This window comes from Epinephelus moara, chromosome 24, assembly GCF_006386435.1.
Source record: "Epinephelus moara isolate mb chromosome 24, YSFRI_EMoa_1.0, whole genome shotgun sequence".
NCBI classification, from domain to species: Eukaryota; Metazoa; Chordata; class Actinopteri; order Perciformes; family Serranidae; genus Epinephelus; species Epinephelus moara.
In genome coordinates, this window is record NC_065529.1 from 5,024,296 (window position 1) to 5,050,339 (window position 26,044).

The following is a 26,044-nucleotide window of genomic DNA, read 5'->3' on the forward strand; positions in this document are numbered from 1 at the left end:
AGAATGACTGTCGGGTTCAGAAAGGAAAACCGGACATTATCATCAATTTATAAACATCCCCCGGACGCCCCGGACAGGACGTGAAAAGTGGACATGTCCGGGCAAAAGAGGACGTTTGGTCAGCCTAATTAATCATTTTATTGTTGAGAAGGTCGATGAAAAGCTTAAATTACAAACCATAATTTACAGGTCACAGTGTACGCTTGTTAATCGCATCTCATTGCCGTCACCATCAAAGACAACACGTAATATGTTAAGGTTTTTGGCTCAGAATATGAGAAAAGGATAACGGCCTTTTTACCATCTTTACCAAGAGTGTCTCTCCATTAGTTTGGTGCTACCGTATTTACATTGAATCATTCAGCATAACGTTTGCCAGCCTTTGTTATCTCTGCGATTAGTACAGATAAATTAATGAAGCTAAGCTCCAGAAGTTAACGTTAGCTTAACTAGAGCCCTTTGGACAACAGCTAACAATGATGTACGATCACCAAAGTACAAAACTAGAACAAAATAGGCTAATGAACTCCCAGCAAACAAGGTGACATGATGAACAACGCAGCTAGGAGCTAACGTTAGGCTAACTTTAGCTAACGTTAGCTAGAGATGTTAAAGATAACTTTATATTTCTTTCCAGCAAAGTGACAATATGTTGCCTCAAACATGATGTTGGTTTACCTTAGAACAGATGTAGACATCATTGTTAGTCTTATTCACATTGAGTTGATGTTGTGGTCTAACGTTACCACACAACTTTATTCAAAGGAGACACTTTTCTCGGTTGAGATGTGGTTAAGGAAAGGGTTAAAAAGTACATCTTGTCGCCCAGCCTCTCAGGATACCTTGTGTCGGAGTTGCATGTACCCCATGCACACCGTTTGACCATTTTTAAACTTCAAAGCTCATAAAACCAAACAAAACTGACTTTCTGTAATGCATTTCAATGAACATCCAGGCAGAGAATGTCCGAGTGTATGGGAATGGCTATACGCACTGATTGGCTCATCGCGTTTGAGGGCGGGACTTAACCATAGGTCAACTGGACCAGAGGGTGGAGCTAACCCTAATGCTAGCTGCTAGATTGGTTAGCATGGTGCAATACCGGCTATGGTTAACTATGATAATGCTAATGCTTGCTAGCAAAAAATAGGCTTAAAACTATTAACACAAAAAGTAATTAACAGAAAAATTTAATATTTGATTCCTTAGAGGGTCTTTTAGTACAACCAAATGCTGAAAAAGACTTTTTTAGGTCAGCATAATGTTAGAATATTACCATGGGGATCTACATGGATTGACTCTATTTTGCAGCCAGCCTCAAGAGGCCATCTGAGGAACTGCAGTTTTTGGCACTTCTGCATTTGCTTTATTTTTATTCCCGCTCAATTGACTTGCACTTGGCAATGCAACACATGACCCACCCGCTGGGCTCTACTGTCGAAAAGTGGCTTCCTGTACTTTCATGCACCACTGTACTCAAAATATCTCATACACTGGCCTTAGAAACATATTTTAAGAGAACAAAACAGTAACCAAAGCATAAAATGTATCACAGTACCAAGTACACCAAGCCTACCTCAACAACTCCTACTGGTGAACAACAGAGACAAACCATCCCCATGCCCTCACTAAATAGCTTGTTGAAAGATGGCTGCCCCCCACTGGTGAAAAAGTGAAACACCATCTATAGTTTTTTGTTGTTGTTGTTGTTTTTAGCAAATCTAGGTGGATCAAGTTTAATTGCAGTGTCCCATCTTGCCTAATGTAAAAACCAAACAAAACACAGTCATATTATTCAGTGTTTCACCTCCTGGTTTAATCTCAATCTACTGCATTTACCATAGTTTGGTGTGTGCACAGTGTGCCAATGTACATTTTGGGTGCATATGCTTTTGGGTTTACCTCCAAATTAATGGGTTGAAAGCTGCACTAATCAATTTTGTTCTATTAACAATGGGTCAAATGGCTGTGTGCTGTGTGAAATGTGTCCCTCATAGTGACAATGCCGCAGAAAATTACACATCAACTCAGCTCAATAGAGCCCTTTAGCGTCTTTTAGCTCACCGCTTGGCTTGGTTTTATGGCTCTCAACTGTTCTGTTTGGTTCAGTCCCAGCGCTCTAATCAGTGTCATCTCCAGCCCCAGCTGGCAGCTGTGTTTAGTAATGATAAACCCACTGTACAATACCTGCATCAGCACCAACCAACAGACAGGCACAGTTAGTCGCTGGCTGATATACATACTTGAACATTTTGAGGGCCACAGAGCAGATATTTCCTTGAAGAGTAGGTGGAGACCAAAAACAGAGCTGAAAGAGAGTGACTATTGGACGTGCATTTGTTGGGTGGTTAGAAACACAACTCCAAGTGAATGATAATGTTGCTATGGTTACTGCTGGATGTGTAAATAAGCAAACACCATCTCACCATAATAAACACCATATCAGCTTTTCAAGGTGATAATATGCCTGTGTTGTCTTAACAGCTTGCTCTACTACTCATTAGTGGCCAAAGAATAAATAAATGAATACTGCTTGAAATAGCCTGGCTTGTTTACAACCTGCCTGGTCGTCTGACTGCTCACTTCTTGCCCTTGTCGAATTTTGTTGTAATGATGTCAGCCTGTGCCCACTTTTCAGCAATTACTTTATACAGTGTTATCATAAGTGATAGAGAAAAACTTGAAAAAAAGACCCAAGTTGTACTAACGTGTTTTTATGTCCTGGCTGCAGGCATTATGTTTTCAGGTTTTTCATCAGGCCATCCATCCATCCCTCCATCCTACACACAATATCTCAAGAACGCCTTAAGGGAATTTTTCAATATCACACAACTGTCCACTTGGACTCAACAATGAACTGGTTAAAATTTAATGGTCAAAGGTCAAGGTCACTGTGACCTCGTCCGCTCATTCTTATGCATTTTGTTGCAGTAAAAGTAAATTTGCCCAAGAACACTGTTGGACACAATATATATAATGGAGAATGTCTATACAGCGGCTCCATTGCCCAGACCAATCATCTTTGAGCTGTAATGGTTGCTCTCTCTAATCTCTGGGCCAGCCATTCTTTTATGGCGGAGACTGATTCTGCTTACAATGGAATCACTGCAGCTACAGTGAGTTTGGCCTCTAGCTCTCAGAGTTACAGTGTGTGGTCAGTTCACTCCAGTGAAGCCCATTATTCTTCTGCTCAGAGGCCAGAGAAGACAGAAGTGTATCCCCTCCAGCACTGAGCCCAGCTCCCATCTCTGCCCTCCTCTGTGCCGTTTTGCATGATCTTGGCGAAACAGTCCTCCTATCCTCATCCACTATGTAATTATTAGTTTCTCTTTGATCCACCTTATGCTGTTTCCAAAAGCGTTGCTGTTAGAACTATCAACTGCTTATATGACGGTGCGTTTTCAATCAGTTGTGTATATAAATGTCGATCCAGAATCGTAAATGTCTTCAGGAGATGCACTTTGTATTTGCTTAGGTAGCCTGGTGAGATCAGAAGGACATTGCCTCTGTCTGTATTTCAAGTCAGCCATCTCCTCCTGTGGCCTCCTTGGTGTCCTGCCGTGACTTGGCTCTGTTTGATTCCACTGCGGTCATCAGAGAGCTGCTCATTAATCTTACCAACACTCTGTCCCACTTCTCTCCATAATCTTCCTTCTCCTAATTTCCCTTATCGGTCACACTGACTTTCTTTTGTTTGTGTTTGGAAGGCTTACTCTAGGCTGTTAGCCAGAGGGTGCAGACAGAGTACAGAGCGGACTGCGGCAGCTTCCCTCCATCAGTCATGAAGCCAGGGGTGGTTTATCATCCCAGGTTTAGGTTTTGTCTGCCAGCAAGTGCTCATTCATTTGCAAGGGATAGATTGTGCTGAGAGTATTGATGGGGAAGCTAATGCTTTTAAGTGCAAGATTACACCACATTTAATAATGATGTTACTTATTGCTGCTGGCACTGCAAACTGTCATTTGTCATGCACACTCCCCAGTGTTTGCTCAAGTCCACGCGCAACGTCCCCCCCCCCCCCCCCCCTGCTCATTTCATCCCATTTCAGCCTAATCTCTTCCCTGTGCTAGAGTGGAGTGTTGCAGGGTAAACATCACCAAGTCAGGTCCATCTATTTCATCAGCACCCCAGATGCCTTTGAAAGTGTCGGAGGCTGTCAGGAGGTGTCCCAGGGCAATCAATGATGCCCTATTAAAGTCCCAGTGCTCAAAACGTAGCATCAAAAACATACTTCAGTGAATCAGTGAAGGGAGGCTGGAAAAAGTTATGTCTTATATTTTCAGAACTACCGCTTTTAAAGAAAACTTGAGAACATATAGACTATATAAAACACACTTTTGCCTGACTGATATTCAGCTCCATGCTCTTGATGATTTTCCTTTTTTGTGGGCTGCAGTCTAATTTAATTTAGATTTTATTTGACTCATCAGATCTTGATAACTTCAAAACTCATACGGTGAGGAGCGCTGTCAACGTCCGTGAGGGCCAAGGAGTGGTTCTGTTATGTGGACCACCTGCACATTCTGGAGGTAAGTTTGCTCTGTCTGGGTATGCCGCTTTTATGCTTCTCATTAAACATGACTCATAACGAGTATAATTCCCTCCACTTGTTTCACATGGCAACCTTTGATAAAGTATTAGTCCTAACTTATTCTGATTTTACACTCATTTATGTGTGCACATGCTCTTAATAATTATCCTCTTGTGTATTTCCTAACTGAATACTACTACCAAGCAAATCCCCATCTGTGTGTTTCTTTTCTTATATTTTTCCTATTACAGAAGTGTGTTACTGAAATCAGTCTTAAGATAAGTCCACATGTACATGGGTATTTTTAAACAAGAGGAAACTCTTTTGTTGTCAAAAAAAATCCCATCCACACAAGCACTGCTTTAAAAAATCTTTGTCCATATGACAACATAAAAACACAACTGAAGTGCTGAAGAGCATGAACCAACAGGCAGCAATATAACCCTAACCCTAAAGCCAAGGCCAGGAGCGGTGATTTCCTTGAGTAGTGAACTGTGTACTGCATTCTGATGCCTCTGTTCAGATATATAGTGGAAGAGTAACTGTACATTTAAGTGTGAAAATTCATGTTAGCAAGGTAAGAGCTTGCACTATTTAGGCCACACTGACAACTCAGACCAAAAACGCTGCTTTCACAGTGTCTGAAAATCTTCACCCTGGATGGAGTTTTACAAAAGGTTTGTTTTCAGTTACCTAAAGTGCAGTTTGGGTGTGGACAAAAGGCCAAAACACATATTTAATAAGCTACATTTTCAAATATACCTGGATATGTGTGGCTTTAAAGGGATAGTTTGACATTTGGAAATAGATTCCTTCCTAGATTTCTTGCCGATACATCTCTTATGTCTGTCTGTTAAATATGTGGCTAACAGACTTTTTAGGAGGTTTAGGAGAGATTTATGGGTACCCAGAGAACCCATTTTCATTCAGATATCTTGAGGTAAGAGTTCAAGGGACACATTGAACACACTGACACATTGAGTGGGTTTACATGGACAGTTTAATTCCGTTTTCATTCGGAATGAAAGTTCATTCCTATTAAAAGTGATCTTGTAAAACACCTAATTCGGAATGAAAATGGCTGATGTGATTGAAAATTCAATCCGATGTAATGTTTCTAATTCTGAATGAAAGAATTTCTCGCACTTGTATACACTCATTCCTCTTTAAGTTCATTCCGGTCTTTCTGCGCATGCTCGTTTCCTTGCCCTTCTGGCACGATGACGTATATAGCGCGCATAGCAACGGGCTGAGATAGAGCAGTCGGACTCGTTGCACTCACCGGTTTCCATTCGCCAAAGCACGGTCTTCTAACTCCCTTCTTCGACCTTCTACCTCCCTTCCCCTCCTCAACAGATGAAGCATTAGCAGAACAAGGTTGTTGTCGTACTGCTGCTTCAAGAATATAAGCAAAACAAGCCAGAAAAAGGCACTAAGAATGGCGTCGTCAAGCATCTTGTTATCCGGAGCGAGGACTACAGTGTTTTCTTCCGGTAAACGTAAACACGTAACCCCCCCCCCCATCCAATGAGAAACCATCCCTGCCCCTGCCCCATTTAAACTACCTGGAAAAACTTTAATTCCGAATGATTTCATTCAGATTTATTTAATTCTGAATGAGAAGCCATCATGTAACCGCACCCATTGACTACGTTTACATGCACACCATATTCCTGTATTATTCGGAGTATCCTCAATATTCTGGTTGTAAACACATGCATAACCCGATTAAGATCATATTCCGGTTGGAGAATATTCCGAATAAGACCCCTGGCATATGCCTGTTTGCCACAATATTGTGACATGTTTACACCTTAATCGGAAAATGCCCCGTACCGGAATATTGAGTAACGTCTGCGCATGCTCGATTCGCAAGAAATGCCGGTGTTGTTATGGTTATGGCAAGCAGGGAGAACAGTAGAACTGGCTTCGTACCTTCATCCACAGACTCCGGGGGGCTGTGGCTGGCGTGAACAGCATAAGCTGGAAGGAAAGGTCCATACACTCGTTCGCCTTTTCTTCTCACTCTCGTCTTCCATTGTTGAGGACAAAATGGATCAGCAATAGTGTTGTAGTTAAGTTGTGATGCAAAAGCGCGAGTAGGACAACACAGGGGTATGTCGGAAACAAACATTACAGCTTTTGTTCATTGTAAACACAACTTCTTCTTCTTCTTCTTCTTCTTCTTCTTCTTCTGTATTTCCGGCAGACCAGATGCCTATAGGCGTATGGCTGCCACCCGCAGGCTGAGTGTTGCATTAAATAAGAGTGTTTCTGGTGGGGCAGTAGCCCGGGGTCTTTTCTGGAATACGCAGAAACACAGGAATATGTCAATTAACATGTAAATGGAATATTCCTGTGTCTGCAGCACATATAAACACCTTATTCGGAATATTGACCTTAATCGGAATATTGTGTGCATGTAAACGTAGTCATTGAAAACAACAATGCCATTTGTTCCCTTTCAAAAATTTACTCTAAATTTGGAGCATTATTTAGCCCCGTTTCCAACAATCTATGCCGACATGTTTGGTACCAGTGGATGCCTTAGGTTGTCTAGATTCACAAGATACCTCTATCTTTACACTAGCTTTAATAATGACTGTGCCACAGCCTCTTAAATCACTAATTTTGGCCTCCAGGTATTTTCACCTTGGGGAGACCAGTTGGGGGACCAGCAATTGTATTGGGGTGACCATTGCTCCCCTTGCTCCTCCTTCATGGGGACGCCACAGAGCATAAAGACTGTAAACAGGAGGAAACGCCTCTAAACTTTACTAATTAACATGTCATATCTCTTTTGTTTAACCCGTACATTTAAACCAAAGTACAAAAACAACAAGTTGTGGATTTAAGGGAGATTCAGTGCTGGACGACTACTACTGATGTTTTGGTTTGGAGTCATAACATCTTCATAACCCCTGTAAAACTAGAACTTCTTGTTTTTAAGCCTCAGTTTTTATATAGGTTGAACAAAATAGATGCTAATAGGCAGATTTTTTTACCTTCAGACTGACCCAGGCTAGCTATTTCCCCTTGAATACAGTCTTTATTCAAAGCTTAGCCTACCAGCTGCTGGCCGTAGCCTTATATTTATGCACCTCAACACATTTAAAAAGATACTTTAAATATTCAACTGAGAAGCTAAAAATGTATTCTTTAATAAATGAGAGGCCACAATTAAGAGATAAAGACGCACACTGCTCAGCCCCGCCTCTCTGAGGATATGGACAATGGCTCCTGCCTAGCTCGTCTCCCTCTTGATACAGTAGCTTGCACATTGGAACAACCAGTTTTCTTCACAAGAGAACAGTTTGTAGCACAGTGCATTGTACAGCTGGTCTATGGGATAATGGGTCAGAGTACTCTGTGTGAAATACAGTTTGACAGCTTTCCTCTGACATAGGCTTATACGCGGTTGGCTGCTGTAACCGTAGCGCTATTGTGTTTTGGGTTTTTTTTCACATTTTGAGAAGTGAATGAGAGTAAAGCAGTGTGAGCCTGCTGTCCCCTTCTTCCTTTTTCGCCCTGTTGCTCCTGCTCTGGCTCTCCTTCTTTCTCTCTCTTCTTGTGCTCCTTTTCTCCCACTCTCTTGAATTTTGAAAGCTTCAATTTGCTTCATAACCTTGAACTGAACTTTATCTGACACCTACTAAGGCATCCCTTCTGATTTTCATTACATTTTGGTGACTTCAGATTCTGCAGAAGCTTTTTCCTCCACCACAACATCTATTATGACATCACCCAGATATGATAAATACAATATTGTCACAAGCAATTGTCACTTTTGTGCTCCATCGTGCTGAAGACATTTGTTTACTCGACGGGCTTTTTAGCGCATAAGTCACTTGTGTTGCATAAAAGCCCTTGTGTTGTATTTTCACTCCTCACTTGACTTACAATTGCTTACAACTCTATCACTGCTCATTACAGCCACACAGTTCAGATGGAGGTTATGCTGACGCTGAACTTTGTGGCTCCTGCTTGCCTAATCAGAAGGAGATTTGTATCCGCATGGCTGCTCTCAGCTTGGACGCTCGATCCCATACAAAGCCATGAGGCTCGCTCCCTTGGGGGCACTGGATATGATTGACAGTCATTGCGTACACCTTTTGACTCTGAGCCCCTCACCTCCCAAGTGGTAGATTACACCGAGCGCCTCCTCGCTCTTGCAAATCTGTGCAGTGTGTGCTTATCACAATGACACGGTAATTCATCATGGCAGGTCTCTCTTTTCTCATGGTAGACCTGCAGCTTGTGAGGGGGCATCACAACATGTTCTTACTTCCATACTTCAATCCATCCATCCATCCATTTGTTTGGGCCTCCCATGGACCAATCAAGTCACTCAGGGAATGGAGGCCATGTGTCAGGGGAGGGCCACTGACGCGCTGTAATCCATTTTGTTTCGCTCCCTTTCCTTGGGTCTCTCATTTCTTCTGCACTGATAGCTATTACATTTGCCATGTCTTGGTATCTCTTCCCAAGGAAGCTGAGATAAGGAAAGGAAATGGCATGATATGCTAACGTTTTTAGGCCACAGTGGGGTATATTCTTTCGGTTCAGTCGTCCCAGCTATAGAGGTGAATGTATCTAATACTGTATGTGTGGAATCAGTCGTGCTTTGAATGAGTGATGACAGCAGGGCGATGGTGCAACTTTTATTGTTTTTCTCTCCCTTCCAGAGCTGACATTTGCATGGATCTTCAATGAATACCCGTACTTTGTCCAGCAAGACAGTCGTCGATTCATCTCCCAGGAGACTGGCAGTCTGTACATTGCAAAAGTGGAGCCCTCAGATGTTGGCAACTACACTTGTGTGGTTAACAACACTGTCACAAGGGAGAAGGTGCTCAGCTCTCCCACACCACTGGTCCTCAGAAGCGATGGTAAATGCCTTTAAGTACAGGAAATTTCATTGCTGACATTGGAAATAATCCATATTTGTTACATTTGTATTTCAGCGTCTTCCCATTTGTGGTTGTGAGTGGATATTGCCCAGTATTCACATCAATTTGTGTTATGTCTAGTTTCAAAATAGGCTAGGTTTGATTGTAAAGGGAACGTTTTTTCAGACCAATAGGTTTGGTATTATTGCAATAACATTATAATTGTCATTTTCCAATATTGCTGGAAAAGATGAAGATTTCACTCACTATGTTTTCATATATTAAACTACAGGCCTGCATTTGTATTCAATCAAATATATGGTTGTACCTAGGGGCCTTGACACACCAAGCTGACAGTTGGCCGTCGCTCAATGTGAAGCCGTCAGTAAGTGTTTATTGCCCTAGTTTTTGCCATGTCCTGCAGGTTGGCACTAGTCAGCACTTGTCCCTTGTTGGCTTTTTTTTTGGCCAATTCTGAATGTTAAATGAGTGTAGGAGATGCCAGAGCCCATCAGTGAATGAAACTGCTCTGATTGGCAGTTCATCTCAGTGCACAAGACAACCTGTGAGTACTCCACTTTCTCTTTATGAATGACGAATACAGACTACTGCCACCTGCTGGTATAGGGAGTTATTTCCTCTCACACAGGCACAGAATGTACATGCTAGCTGGCCAGTGGCTGTAGTCTTTACAATGTGTTCAAGAGCAACTTTTTGGGCGAGACACCGGCCATGTGAGGCAATGCAGCACTCGGCCTTGGTCACCACTAGTTCCTTGATGTTGGTTTTTGTGTCTGGGCCTTAATGTTCTATAGAAATATTTACTTATTTAGACCCCATTTTATAAAAAAAATATTACATCAGAGGTTTACTCTGCACTATTAAATAATATTTTAATATGACTGACATTTTTACAAGCTTCTCAATTCAGAGCTATCACAGTTTGATTTGTAGGGAGCAATAACTTACAAGGCTTTTGCTTTAGCTGCTTTTCTTTCATGCTTAAACTCACTTTGATCAGTGCGACTGACACTTGCAGTCAAAGGAACTTTTTTGTTCATCTTTTAAGCCTCATCCTAGATATAAGCTGGAGAAGAACCAGAACATACTTACTACTTGGCAATTAGCTGTAGTTTTCAAGCATAACTTTTTGGCCAGCCCGTTCTTATTCCGAACTCGTCAAATACCAGCGCTTGGTCAGTGATTTCAGCATCAGACTGTGACGTAAAAAGGCACCTTTTGCAGCAGTATGATACATTGCCAGGCAATGTCAATGTGTAATGTTGCCGGACGGCGTCAATTTGAAATGCCACTGGACTGCGTCAGTTTAAAATGCCGCCAGTAGAAATGTAATATAAGGAGCTAGGAAGCCCTATAGGATGGGCGGGAGGGGAGGTGTAGGGTTCCAACAGATCCTGGACTTTTCACCTGGGAACCCGCTGTTCAGTTCCTGTGTGAATGTAGAACCAAATAACGTACAATTTTTTTCTAAACCTAACCACGTGCTTTTGTTGCACAGGAAAATAAACATTAATAGGAGGTGTTTTATCACCATTGTAAGTTTATTTTATAAAAGATCATATGCATCTATCTAGCAGAAATTACATTTCCTGTGAAAAAGGAAGTGTATTTTGAAATGACACAGTGCATGCACGAAGCGTAGATTGACCTGCCATCCAGGAATGGTAACAACAAATGCAGTAGGCTAGCTAGCATGTCATGTTTAGACATAAAAGTCTACTGACAGAGTGGTGATATGGGATATACTAGTTCTTGGATGTCAGTTTGTGTGTCTAGGCCTTAACGTGGGCATAAGTGATTATTTGGCATTATTTATTGAATTTCTAATATGACTATGACATTTTACAAATGGTGACACCTAATGACACTGTTGACAGCTCTGCACTTAAGCTGCTCGAGCTATCTTTAACTTTAGCGTAACATGCTGGCAGGAGTCACTGCTTCACAGCTCTGAATATCAGAAGTGTCAACCCGCCGAATAGCATTTCCTTCCATTTACTATATTTCAACAAGATGGTAAGACCACATACAGTACACACACAAACTCATTAAAAATCTGTTGGAAAAAGTTGTTCTGAAAAAAACAACTTTTCAACCAAACACAGACCAATTTGAACCTCGAAGTCTTTTGATCTGCAAATCACCATATCATTTTTGTTGTGTTTTTCTTTTCTTTTCATTACAGTGCTGGGGTCAGCACTGTGATGTAGTTTTGGTACTACTTTGATACCCCTTAATGGCTTAATATAAACACTTAGAAAAGTTTCACAGCTATGAACCATTGATAAGAACTGATAAGGCTGGTGTTTATCCTCCACTAGCATGATATTTCCTGGACCCAAATCTGTTTACTAATGACTATTGAATATTACCAGCCCTGACAATGTCTTAAATGGTCGGAATGGTTTTCATCTTGGAAGTCTGTGTGTGTGTCATCATGGAATAATGCGGTCCCAGTGACACCAATTGTGGCAGGAACTACCACAGAAGCCATTTTGAGTATTATGCCAGGTGTTTATCTGTCTATCTGTGGATAGATTTTGTCAATGCAATCGTCAAATCCGTGCAAGATTCAGTGACAAAACTTTACAGGTGGGTAGTTGAGATCCAAAAGGCAAAGCTTGAAGATGGTTGTGGTCCAAGCAAGAATGCTGAAAATCGGGGGTAGGAAGTAGGGAAGGGGCCATTGCTCCCCCACTTTATACCACTGGACTTTATTCATTTTTAAGTTGCTGATTACTGTATTGCAGCAGGAGTGATCCCATCGCAAGATGGTCTCCATATTGAACAGATACTGATTTGATGGCTTATTACAAAATGAGAACTCCATAAACTGTTTTACAGTATCAGTGGATTGGCAACAATTTTAATTGCTTTATTATACAATACTCCAGCCAAATGGAATTTTCACAAAAGGGCAACCCAGATATTGTTGTTATTATAGGCTTATAACTAATCAATGTAGCATCAGTAAATAATTTGTCAACTCTTACTGAAGCCATTGATTTCAATGGGTGCCTTTTTTAGAATGTAGAACAGTGTTTGTAGTCCTTTAGATGTGTGCGTGTCTTTTCAGCCATTATTCCAATCAGACTGTCGGTTTGAAGCACAAAATGCAAAACTGTCAAATCAAAGATTAGAGTTATTGAATTTGAATTAGTGTTGAGGATTCTATACAGGAAAATGTCACAGATGATTACTAACTAAACATTGAGATGATCAGGCTGTGGACTGTGTGTTGAAGGAGATGCAGCTCCATATTCTGTATGTTTTCCACGCTGGGTGTGAGACACTAACACTTATCACAGCTTTTTAAAGTCTGTAGTGACCTTTAATCTGAAAACATGCACAGGACCCCAAATCAGCTCCTGCTGCCAGACTGTGGGGTTGTACTTGGTAATGGTAAAGGGCATACTACTATCTCTGCAAAGGAGTCTTTGACCCGTTCCAGTGATGTGAATATAAATAAAGTCATAAATGAAGTCACATTGCCACAGGTGATAAATCTCTACTAAGCAAGTCTTTTCCCTGATGTGTTCTCTGAATCTTTTATAAGCCACCTCTGATTTTGTCTCGTCTTTACCAGCCCTTCACTGGTCACTTTTGCTCTGTATGCATAAAGACTTTCGTGTTCGCTGTCTCACTGTGTTACTGCTCTCTCTTTGATCCAACACATGTATAATGTGTGCTGTTAATCATTGATGTAAAAAGCTTGTCATCTATTGTCTCCCTTTTGTAGGAGTAATGGGTGAATATGAACCCAAAATAGAAGTTCATTTCCCTGATTCAGTTCCAGCCGCGAAGGAATCAGTGGTGAAACTGGAATGCTTCGCTCTGGGAAAGTAAGTCAGCCTCATTGTGTGTGTATGTGTCTGTGTGTCTGGGACATAAGCTGTAGGCTCATTCGTGCATGAATTAGTGCTACTCAAGATGATTTAAGGATGCACAAGCGTAACATTACTCATTCTCAGATTCATCAATCCATAGGAGAGCAAGGGCCGCAGCATGAAAAGACAAGGGAGCAGAAATCAAAGTTCTTTTAAGAGCTTCTGAAATCAGAGCAATTGCAGTTTGATTTGTAGGGAGCAATAACTCACAAGGCTTTGGCTTCAACTACTTTTCTTCCGTGCTTAATCACGCTTTCATCAGCACGACTGACAGTTGCCATCATGGGAACTTTTTTGTTCGTCTTTTGCAGCCCCGTCCCAGATATAAGCTGGAGGAGAACCAGCGGCATCCCTTTCCCCAGCAAAGTGAAAATGAAGAATTCAAACGCTGTCCTTGAAATCCCTAATTTCCAGCAGGAGGACGCGGGGACATATGAATGTATGGCAGAGAATCGGCGAGGCAAAAATGCTGCACGGGGTCGTATTTCATTCCACGGTTAGTGAACCATTTCACATTGAAGCAGGGAAACGTGGGAATGAATATGTGTCTGAATTTTACAGGAAACATGCATGTGACCGGCAGCTTTAATCTCATTTGTTTGACAGAAAACCTATTTGTCTACAACGTGTGTGGCATAATGTTACCATGAAATTGCAGCACAGGCTATGGATCCAGGCTTGAAAAGCAAAACGTTAATATTATTGCAGAGGCTCCAAATTTCTAGTCATTGTTCAAATCTGTTTACTAGCCTGTACTCCTCATTATGCTGATAATCCACTTTAAACTTTGATGATTTAAGGCAAGGCTGCTTTAAAGGCTTTATGATTTCTTATACCACTCTTTACTAATCCACTGCCTCTATAATTAAAACACATGTTTGAAAAAGGTAATCCTCTCATTTATTCCAAGCTAAACCTCACTGGCTCCAGACAATGACGGACACAGCTCTGTCCATCGAGGAAAACCTCTTGTGGGAGTGTAAGGCCAATGGAAAGCCTAAACCGTCTTACAGCTGGCTGAAGAATGGGGAGCAAGTGATGGCTGAGGTATGGGGATACTTTGTTAGACTTCTTAGTGTCACACAAATGACAAATTGAAGGAAAACCCCTGAGCAAATGTGTGGCATAACATAATGAATGTTTCCATACAATCCACCTGGACAGTCTGATAGATCTGCTCATTAGTTACTCTGAATCAAAAGCTGTTTTAAAGATTAATTGCGAACATATATTCAGGATAAATGCATGTTGTGTATCAGAACTGGCTTTTCATGACTAGAATCAACCTCTCATCCGTTTTCCACTTGTTAGGTAGAACTGCTGTTCTTGAAATTCAAGGGGTACTCCTGGGATTTTGCACTGTGCTTTCATTATGTTGCAGACAGATTTAGAAACAAGGCAGAGGTATCCTGACTTGTAGGGCCCATTTACACCTCACATCAGCATGCTACCTATATTATGTGGATAATGGTATCTGCTCAACGGGCCTTTACATTTACACTTTGCTAAATAAGAGTTCACTTTTTCTCAGTTCTCCCCGCATTGTGATCTGTTATCAGTAAAAGTTCACCTTTTGCACGGGAACACTTGCTTGCAGGCCCCAGGAAGTGCACTGGGAAAGAGATGTCTGTAAATCAGTGGATACATGTTTTTCATGTCACAACGCCTGCAAAATGACTCCCTCACAACAATTCCCACAGTCTAGAAAAGCTGCAAGATTTAATCATTTTATCATAATTCAAGATATCGGAGGGTTAAACCAGAAGTAGCCAAGTCAGCTGACGGAAGTCCCCGATGTGTTGCTCTACGGGCTCAATGATGCGGGAGATGCGGGTAACTTTAAACCAGAAAGGTCAAACTTTTGTGGCTTTACTTTATGTGCCGCTGAGCAACTTTAATAGGAATAAGCTGCACTCTACCTCCATTGCTGTATCCAGGGCTCTTCATACATCCATTCTTGCTAGCTACTTGCAGCTTTTGCTTTGCTTGCTGACGCTAGCAGGAAGAGGTGGAGTTTGAAGACCCATTAACTTCCTGGGTGGATTTTTTTACCTCAAAATGGTCATGCGGTGAGGATCTATTTGCATTCTGATCTGAGTGCATTTATACCATCCCAACATGTGTTTTTTACTTATGTAGATAAGGTGTCTAGATACAGATGGTAAGTTAGGGCACAGTGTAAATTGTGTGTTCAGACAGAATGCAAGGTGAATTTATGCAACATTGCACACACAGTCCATAAAGAGGTACAACTGGAGGCAAATTTACCTAGCATTTGGCAAAGTAGAAAATGTTTCAACTGAGCAAAATTTTTGTATAAATCCCAGGCCTATGTAATGTACAGAGACAAGAGTGAAAAAAGACACAAGAGGAAAATGACTAAGACCCCTAATGTTTCTGGTAAGTTTTAAGTTCAGTCAGACACTCACCATTATTCAACACACACGGTCAGTTTGTACGGTGCTAGCTAGCTTCCAGCTAACTACAGTACAGTTGTTTTGGGCGATTAAACACCAGTAAACCAGCGGCCAAATTTACGCAAATGACATAAGGTGAAAATTTGCTTTCTGTTTTAACCTTGTAACACACTGTTTACCAACAAAAAAAAACTTGGGGTAGTGAAAAAGTCTTGCTTTAGACCTGCTGAAAACATTGCATGACTGTTTTCGCTCTTTAAGTAGCTCTATACAATATTCAGAGATATCTATGATTCAGAGGTTGTCTGCATAAGGTTCTCAAAATGAAGGCTATGCCAGCACTTGCAGCTAACGGTGCTAACAGTTCAAACAGCGCTAACAACAGTGCTAATAAAGGTAACAATGTTGACCAGATGCGAACTGGAGGGTTGGCGCTATGCTTCAACAGCAACACTGTCCTGATATCAGTGGTAACAGCTGTATGGGCACAGCACAGAGTGGCTGGGATTGGCTTGCCAGTGCACTAACATGCAAAAGTGCTAGGACGTACACAGGGGTAGCATGATTACATTATCTGCCCAAGATGCCATTATTCAACTTTATCTTTACATAGCAAATACATGTTTGCTGCTATATTAATGCTCTCAAAATATCGTACAGAGCTTCTTCAGAAACATACCAATATGTGTAAAATCTGTGGAGTGCCCCTTTAAATCAGCAAATGAAGCAAAAGAGTGCAAAACTGTACAAGTAATAATCTGTAGAAACATGCTACAGAGTTAGAATTGGTTCACAATGAAGGTTAGCTGTGTTTATGTGGTAAGGTGACTTTGTACTTCACTATATATCTATTTTAGTAAGCTCCAGCTTTCTGTATGTGTCTATAATTAAGATAGCACTGTTAGAAGCCACTCCCCCTGCAGATTACCTCATTGGGTTAAAAATCACTCCAAGTCATCATCCAAGCTGTTATCCTAGTTTTTCCAACTCAACAACCCCAGAAAATAAATGACTTTTTAATATGCTGCTGGTGTTGTCGTCAACATTGCTTCTTCCCCGTATATCTAAGATGCAGGTTGGCAGTTTTCACCACTGCCTCCTCATCTGTTCACCCATTCCAAGCTGAACATACATATTATGCCACAAGGTTCTTTAAGCTTATTTTTCCCCCTCTTTCTCCTCTCCTGCTGTCCTCCCTTCATGGTGCACCAGTAATTGCTGCTGTGCTTTTGGACATAATAGGCTGGCCTTGCAATGGATATGCAGAACTGTTTCTGTTTCCTCCTCAGGGCCGGGTACAAATCGAAAACGGGGCCCTCTCTATAGCGGCGTTAAACCTGTCAGATTCTGGGATGTATCAGTGTGTGGCTGAAAACAAACATGGCATTATTTATTCCGGTGCCCAACTAATGGTGTTAGGTAAGATTGCATCCCTCCCTCTGCTTTTATCCTGCTTATCTGTCTGTGCGTTTGATCATCTCCTAAGATAAAAACCAGCAGCCTGCTTTAGCTCTCCTCAGCAATCAGTCTGCAGACTCATTTGATGTCACTATGGGCTCTGCCAGCAAAAATATGAATCTGATGTAGTGTCTCATTTTACTTTCGGTTGTTTCATCATATTGATTTGGATACTACAAACACATTGCTTTGTGGCATTGTGCATGCTCTCTCATGTAGATGGGGTATTGATTTATTTGCAATGCTTTGATGACTTCCATCTGACGAGCTCGATGAGAAATCCAATTCTGTCTCGATGCATGTGATGACACTAGGGGGTCCAAATGATGGCTGACAAAATGTAATGTTGGGTGTTGGACAAGAGCTGAAAACCACATAGGGTTGAAGCTTGGTGAGATTATGTGTGTGTGGTTGAAGGGTGGGGTAGTAGGTGGGTCCATAGCCTTGAGCCTATTAGGCATTGTTGCTGAGTCCATGCTGAGATTTTTGAGCTGAAGGAGAGTCGATCTCAAATCGGCACGGCTGATCTGCAAAGGTACAGCTTGCCTGTATTTTTTAATCTCACGCATTTCTCTGCTCTTCAACACACAGCTTCAGCTCCCAGTTTCTCCAAAAGTCCATTAAGGGCCTTGCTAAAAGCTCGCTCAGGCAGCGAAGTCACTCTTGAATGCAAGCCTCAGGCCTCGCCCCCAGCAATTAGCCTGTGGAAGAAAGGGAATGAGATCCTGCAGAGAACCGAAAGGTAGGATAAAAGTCCAAGTGCATATTCCTAGCAGCTTTTATTCACATTCACTGCAAGCCGACTTGTTTGAATAGTGTATTTGGGATTTGTGCAGATGCATAGAAGGAAAGGCTAATGAGAAGAATGAGAGCAGGGCACCCACCAGGAAAATTGCACATGGCTAATATACTGCGTGCACCCTCATGTGCAAATAGCTTGGTATAAGGGATGAAGATGCCAGCTGGCCATATCAACACTGCATGTGTGAAATGTTTAAGAACATAAAAGATTAGCAAATGGAGTCGCTGCTAAAGTTAAAGTCTAACTGCTCTTACACAGTGGAAGTAAAACTGAAGCTGTTGCACCTGTAATTATCCAAAGTGCTTATTTAATCATGACATACAATACAGTTTGATTCATGCAATCACCGAAGCTGCAAGACAAGAGCCTCATTGCACATTTTACAACACAGACATCCCACTAGACTGCAGACTCCACACACAGACGCAATACAGACAACGAGCAACTTTGGGCACCACTTTAAGCAGCATGAAGTGGTTCTTAATTTTGTTTGTTGTCCTCCTCTGTCTGATATCTTATTGAATACACCAGTAGCTGAATTTGAGCTACTGAGAATATTTCACACAATACTAAAGGGCCAATTAAAACGGGAGATATCCAAAAGAAAATCAGAGGCAAGAAATGACACATTTGAGCAATCCATCCTCAGACTTTTCATCATCGGGGAGAGAAGAAAAGCGGTGACTAAACCCCGGTGCAAGGCAGCGCACGCATGTTGAGAATTCGTAGCACACACACACACACGCAGGACAGACTGAAAAAGAACAACTGAAACACAGTGCACTGAAGTAATGCCTAACTTTGTACTCTTTGAATCACTCCCATGTTGCTTATTCAAAAGGAGGTCTGAAAGTGAACAATACGAGCAAAGCATCTTGTCAAAACAGCACTGAGGCTCCTTAGTTGGCTCCAGATGGGAAGCTGCATCTATAGCTGCAGAAAATTGGTAAAATTCCCAAGCTGACTGACATTTAGCACACTGTATGTGAAGCCCACATAGTCTTTCAAGGTGCACAACGCTGGATTTAAGCAGACACTGGATGGGAAGTGCTTTTTCATATGTGCAGTCATGCTGTAGATTGGAGCAGTGTTTAGAAACATGAATCATGTTCCCATTTTGTGGCTAAATACTAATCTGTTAAAGTTGGTTTCACCTAAATTATGAAAAACATATTTTCACATTGCATATTTTCCTTGTGATTTCTAAGCATGCAGATGGTTTTAGCTTATTTTACTCAGTTTTCACCCATCTCTGCATTTGTCTCTGTTATCCTGAACAATCTAAAGAACACACTGTCCAATGTTTTTACCGGAACTATTTCTTTGGTAGAAAGTAGCTGCAATAACAACAGTGAAGTCTGTGATTTATCCAGACATTGTTTCTGGAAAGAAACATTGCTGTTGATTTTTTTTTCTCAACCAGTATGTATTTTTTCAATTCGTTGAGCTCCACAAACACAATTCTCTCCACCTTCATTGCACTGGGGACGGAGGAAGAGCTCTCCAAAGCAGATATCTTTGTCCAAAACTTTGGCAAATAAAATAAAAAATAGATCCACACAATGTAAGTGTAAAAAAAGTGGTTGTTTTTGTGTGTGTAATATAAAACAAGACTATAACATTTATGAAAGAAAAAAATATGTTTTTCCTCTCACAAAAGCTTCAGCCATATTTGGTGTGGTATGACCAGTAGTAGGCTATATGGTGGCCAACGTTAGCAAAGTTTAGATAGACGCTGCAGTATAGTGGACATCACTGAGTCAGTTCAATGACTTGTTTGTTTGAGCACTTAGGGTTAGCAGTAGTGGGCTAGCTGCTTCTTAGTAAGTGTTATGGAGTCTTGTAGGAAAAGCAACCCTTTGATATGCCAGAATCTGAGAGTAACACCCCCACCCATCCCACCCACCCCAAAAGTAAATCTAATGTTAACGAAATTCTGGTCACCCCCAGCGGGTGGCTACTTCCAAACAAAACAGTAAATTGCTATTATATTTATTGGTAATATGCAGTAAATAATGACAATACAATACATGGTATTTGTTATAATTCAATCCAACTTCATTCAACAGATATGTTTTCTTCCTTTAGCTTTTTGATGAACAGTCTAGAGCACACTGCTGATTATTATAAACATTGCAGTGGACTATTTTTCAAGGCAAGATTGTGCTTTTATACTGGATGTATTCTATCATCTCTTTAGCTCACAGAGATATATTGGGTTCCCAGCGTGATACTTTCCTCCCTGACCTCAGCAACATAAAACCTGTAAAGCACATTTTATTTATTCATTGAGTTATTCAGTGTTGCTGTTTGTAAAAGATTTGTTCATTTAGTAATGTGTCCCAGAGTTTAGCCTCCTGCTGAGTCATGGTGATGGGTCAGCCCGCCTGCTGCTAACCTACCGCAAAGAATTTCATTTTTCTGGGCTTTAGTGGGGAGCTTTAAAGTACCACGAGGGTCAAAGTGCCTCTGAGGCTTTTCCATTTTGACAAGAATACAGTTTGGTAGAAACACTGTACAGTAGGTTTACTACATTAGGACTAAAATAAAACTGTCACATGTGAAGAGCGTGAATATTAGCACAACATAATGCAGGTGCAGTACACAGCTCAGCACTAAAGTCTAACTGTACACTCGCCACCTTAGTCAGTACAGTAAAAAGCTGTTCTGCTTCCCTCAGGATTACTTTGCTTCCCAATGGGACGTTAAAGATCGCCAATGTAACCAGGCGGGATGCAGCCAGCTACACGTGCATCGCCAAGAATCAGTTTGGGACGGCAAGCACAACTGGAAGACTACTCATCACTGGTGAGTCCTGGTCTTCTCCATGAACAACTCACCATTAACTGATCCTTCACTAGACCCTACCCCCCATAGTTAATGTTATTTTGGTATGCTTATGTTGTGCTTTCCATTCGAGTAAGTTCACACTGATAATGATGGTAGATTTGCCTCTCAGAATTCATGGAAACTTTTGAAACAATTGGTTCTTAATTTCAAACAGAAAACAAAAGCAGCTTCTCATTTCTAACGGGAAACCGCTGACAGCTGAAATGACAACTTTCGTCAATAGATTTTATTAGCTGTTGCTAGCCCGCTTACTATCGTAGAGTCCATGAGTTGGTTTAAAACTTTTTCTCTAGCTGACTTCTTAATGTTTTCTAGCTGAGGAAAATGATAAACTTACACAAGAGTCTTTTTGAAAAGTTTGATATCTTGAGAACACAGCTGCCTGCAGCCGGCTAACTTCTGTTAGCACAATGACTGGAAATGTGGAAACAGCTAGCCTGGCTCTGTCCAACACTAACATAATCTATGTTACCAGCATCCATGGAGCTCACGCATTAAAACATGATATCTTGTTTGTTTAATTTGATAGCTATTTCTCAGAGGCATTATGTGCCAAACTGTCTATATGACTGGTCACTTCTTGGATTCCCTGCTGGTTGCAGGGAACAGCCCAGTCGCCAGGAGAAAATGTTGACATTGCATATTGATGTGTTACATTTGTATGTTTTTTTACGTATCATCAATGTTTCTAAAGTGACATAAATAAGCTAACTTTGTCATCGCAAGGTGGAAGGGATAATGGATGGCGTGAACCTTAGGCAAGATGCTTGCCAAGCTGCAGAATAAATGTTAGCATTGTAACAAACATCAAAACAAATTTTTTAGTAAGTCATCGCTGCGTTTCCACCAAGCAGTTTTTAGTGACCTTTCGCTGCATTTCCAGCGGGGATTGAGGGTATTTTAAGCCAAAACATGATCTTGTCCTAATTATAACCAAGTGATTTTTGCGCTTAAGCCTAACCACACATTAACCAGTGTTGTCAAAACATTAAAAAAAAAAAGTAAAGTTTTAACGTAAGGTAACATTTATTCTGGCCATTGGTATGCCAGGAAATGGGTCCCAACTAAGACATAGTCCAACGCATGATCCCCTTTGTGCTAACCTAAAGTTCGCTGGCTGCTGGTGGTAGCTTTAAATTTCCAAGGGCATATTTGTAAAACTTTACCAAACTTTTCCCTTAAGAATGAATTTGATGGCTACATAAATTATATAATTCTAATTCAGCGCTCAAAAAATGCTAAAGGCTAAACCTTACAGTATAGCTAAAAAGGTAGCGGTTAACATATAGATGACACTGGAAAAAACAAAAAACAAAACAGAATTATTTCTGTAGTTCAGGGTAGAGACAGTGAGCCCCAATATTGAAATGTATTAACTGAGACTCCTCAGCTTCAGGATGTGAAGAAATCCAAAGCTTTCCCAGGCTTGCTGTGCCTAGTTATGGTTGCCAAGGAGGAGTTAGCAAATGGTCAACTTCCTTTCAGTTCTTCCAAAATAAAGGTCAACCATTTCTCATCAATCTATGGCTTGAGAATACCCTCATTTATATTCATTTATAACCAAGTTATATTGCATGTGTAATGTTAACAACCGAGGTTATTATGGAATTAATATGGCTGGTATATATTATGCAAAACAGCAGTTAAATAAGCAACATAACATTATCCTTGATTTAGTTAAAGGTCATTATTTATGAATGCAGTGACATAACACGTACATGTACTCCTCCAGTTTAATCTGTTGTGTGTGTAGCCACCTGACCTATTTTTCTCATTAGCTTCTATTCTTCTCATACACTGACAGCTGAACCATTTAATGTCATAGAATTTAATTATTGTGACCTTTCCTCAACACACTCTGAGGCCTCCAATCCACCACAGCCACCAGTGGGGAATGTGCTCCCATCTCTGTAATCCTGTTTCAAACATTTTCATCCAAATGGATCCCAGAACATAAAGTGCAAACCTGAGATGTCATTAAATGTTGCTAATAGACAGGCTTGGAATTTAAGTGCTTATTAAAATCAGGAAAAGAACACATCCATGGGTAATTTAGTGTCGGTGACTTGATTTAGGCATGAATTGAAGTGAGATGGCAGTTGCTGGGGTCACGATGGTGTTAAAGGTTCCCGTGGCAGCGATATTAACATGCGTACGCTGTCGTCTGTTGTCTGGCCAGAGCCCACCAGGATCACCATGAGGCCTACTAACATGGAGATTATTGTTGGCGAGAGTATCGTGTTACCCTGCCAGATTGCCTGCGATCCAGCTCTGGATGTTTCTTTCTCGTGGGCATTCAACGGGCAGCTCATCGACTTCCAGCGAGACAGCGATCATTTCGAAAGAGTGGGCGGGGTGAGTCATCTCAAGCATTAAACTCAGCTACATTCTGGCTATTCTCGGATTAATTGGGACATACTGTGTGATGTGCAAGGGTATGCTCCACTGCCCTGCTGAGGTCTTCTTAGATACCAATAATACCCAAGCGGAGACATTAGTGCCAACACTTTTCCATTTGAAAGTTTCACAGTGGTCAGTGGCGGATGGAATATCAAAAAGATAGAAATATGTCAGTTACATTCTGTCATTGATATGCTGTTAAAGCCTCAATGAATGGCATTGTCGGGTCAGTAATCGGGATCCTTACCTTTTGAATTGGCTGTGTGAGCTGCCATGTGTTACACTTCTAAAGACATATTGGTGAAATGCCATTTCAGTCATAAAGAGAGGGTCTTCATTAATAAAGTCTTTATACTTTTCATCCCTTCAACTTCTAGTTCTCTTACCTCAAGGGAGAACATTTTCTTATCATCTCTCTCTGCCATAATTGAATTTGCATACCTATTTGTGAATCTTGAGCCCCGAAATAATTAAGTAATGAGCCGGCTGGCATTCACCAAGGGCAGGCATGGCACAAGTAAATGTCCATTTGAAATCCTTATGCCCTGATATAATAATAAGTGACGACTCTTTGTTGAATATTTGTTCCTTTTGATGAAGGGCAAAGTCAATTGTTCAGCGCTTGTCAGGATGAAATTACCTCACACGCGCTTTTTGCTTTTTATAGTTCCATCTATCATCCAGGGTCAGCAGTCTGATCACTGCCGTTCACATGTTAGAGGTTGACATTATTTCTGAATGCCCTCACAGTGTTGTGGACATGCCAAAATCACATCTTCATGAATGCAAATGGCAATTACTAATGACATTGAACTGTGCATAGGAATATAATGAGATATAGTTTTCACAGAATCTGTTTCCCCTGTCCAGAGAGATTACTAGCCCCCTGCTCAACAGCTTCTGATGAATTAATTAACATAATTAAAGCAAATCTGCCTCATCACTTTCTTCCTGCCAAGGCAATATGCCTTGCTTTAGAGCACAAGCTCTCAGGTTGGCCAGGTGGCGGCTGACATTAGAGAGGGAATCAGGCATGGCAGAGCCATGCGTAAAAACTGTCAGGCGAAAGGACAGGAGATGAAAGGAAGAGGTAAAAGAGAGAAGAAAGAGCAGGAGAGGTACTCTCTTTAGCCCGTGGCCGCATAGAAGTGCCATTCGGCTCGGCTCTGCTTTGTCAGGTGCTTTAGGTGGAGATCCACGGGCGTCCCTGCCCAGTTTGCTGCAGAGAGGAGCTATGATCACTAGCCGCCGGGTGTGATGAAATCTGCTATGACTGTAGCAAGTCTTACCTGGCTCGCCCCCAGGTGACTCGTTTCTAAAGCAACACACTGCTTTTCACAAGCTGACATGCTTTGTGACAGAGCACTTCAAGAGGTGACTTTCAGAAGGTGGATTCCCACGCACAGTCAAAATGAGAGCAGAATGATGGTGTCTGGATAAAATGTGCTGTTACAACACTGTAAATGACTTTTTACCATAGCATACATTTTGTCATTTTAAAGGATGAGGCTTGCTATATTTTATATTTTTGCTTTTGTCAATGAAACACACCAGAAAACCAAAACCAACAATGTATTGATCCTACCAGATGCCTCTTTACACCGTGCGATAACAGCAATATTACAGGCACAGCGCATGTCACACTATGCAAGATGGTCTAGAATTACACTATAATACAAATTTTTTTTTTACACGCCAGACTCTGGGATAAATGCCTGATGAATTGTAATGTTATGATATCTCATGTTTTGAAAATGCAGTCAAGTACAAGCTATAGTGCATACTTTAAAAAACTTTATTTGAATAAAACGACATTTAGCGTATATGTGTCAATGTGGTGTCTACTTTATATGTATATAGGCACTTACAGCGTCATGTTGACTGATGTATTCTGTATCATTTCAAGGCCCCTTTCACTCACAAACATGTTTTTGTTTGTTTTTACATTCCTGTACTGAAGGGAGTGATATCTGTTCACTCCTCTAAAATTTTTTGGATGTATACTAGAACCTGAATTTTTCCTCCACTATCCACCAAAATAGGCTGTTCTCATGCACTGTTTCTACATTTTCCTTTGAAAAGCAATGCTCCAAATTCATACATATCTTAAGTAATGATGAGCCGGTAATTGGTGCATAAGCCTTATTTTGGAAGGCTGCGATCTTGTGACAAATGCCCCGACAGAAGTAAAGACGGACCCGCTTCTGAGTTAGGAGGCAGGTGGGGGTGGTGGATGGGTAACAAAACACAGGACTTTCCCCCAGAACTTTCTCCTTCGAGAATGGTGTCCGGAACTGTGTGAACTTTGAGATATTTTAAGGTACGTCCTCACCATCGTCTCCTATCATCCTAAATTTGTTTCAAGTGACTAGTGACATAAAAATAATAGTTAGCATGTTAGCCGTTAGCCTAGATACAGCTAGCTACATAGTAGCGTCAGACCTGTTAAAACATAAGTGAACGGGCAACCTTCAAGTGCAAAGTTAGTCCGCTAAACAAGCTTTTTTTCAACAAAGACCGCCTCATATCGTTAGGATAAATGTCAGAGAACATGTAGAAAACGACATGTAAATATGTTGTCTTACCTTACCGGTGTGGTGCCATGTTTGTTTACCATTTAGCTCTGCTTTACAAAGCGCGGCCGAAATATATCTCACAAGCTCTAGATAAAGCCCAGCTGGATACTACTCCAGGTGGAGGTGTCTCGTCCTCAGTCACATCCAGACCTTGAAAATAAGGCTGCAACCGGTCCCATTCCTTGCAACAGAGGCATTCCTCTTCTGTGGGCA

The 26,044-nt window shown here is 41.2% G+C and overlaps 1 protein-coding gene across 1 annotated transcript in view; it reads left to right on the forward strand.

Annotated features, from left to right (window-relative positions):
• cntn3b (contactin 3b) overlaps nucleotides 1-26,044 on the forward strand; it is a 75,755-nt gene that overhangs the window by 30,946 nt on the left and 18,765 nt on the right. Inside the window, exons 5-13 of the mRNA XM_050039100.1 lie at nucleotides 4,431-4,529; nucleotides 9,217-9,420; nucleotides 13,181-13,283; nucleotides 13,640-13,824; nucleotides 14,239-14,375; nucleotides 17,035-17,164; nucleotides 17,795-17,945; nucleotides 20,686-20,813; nucleotides 23,035-23,210. Of these exons, the coding sequence (XP_049895057.1) occupies nucleotides 4,431-4,529; nucleotides 9,217-9,420; nucleotides 13,181-13,283; nucleotides 13,640-13,824; nucleotides 14,239-14,375; nucleotides 17,035-17,164; nucleotides 17,795-17,945; nucleotides 20,686-20,813; nucleotides 23,035-23,210 (1,313 nt within the window). The remainder of the gene's footprint in view (nucleotides 1-4,430; nucleotides 4,530-9,216; nucleotides 9,421-13,180; nucleotides 13,284-13,639; nucleotides 13,825-14,238; nucleotides 14,376-17,034; nucleotides 17,165-17,794; nucleotides 17,946-20,685; nucleotides 20,814-23,034; nucleotides 23,211-26,044) is intronic.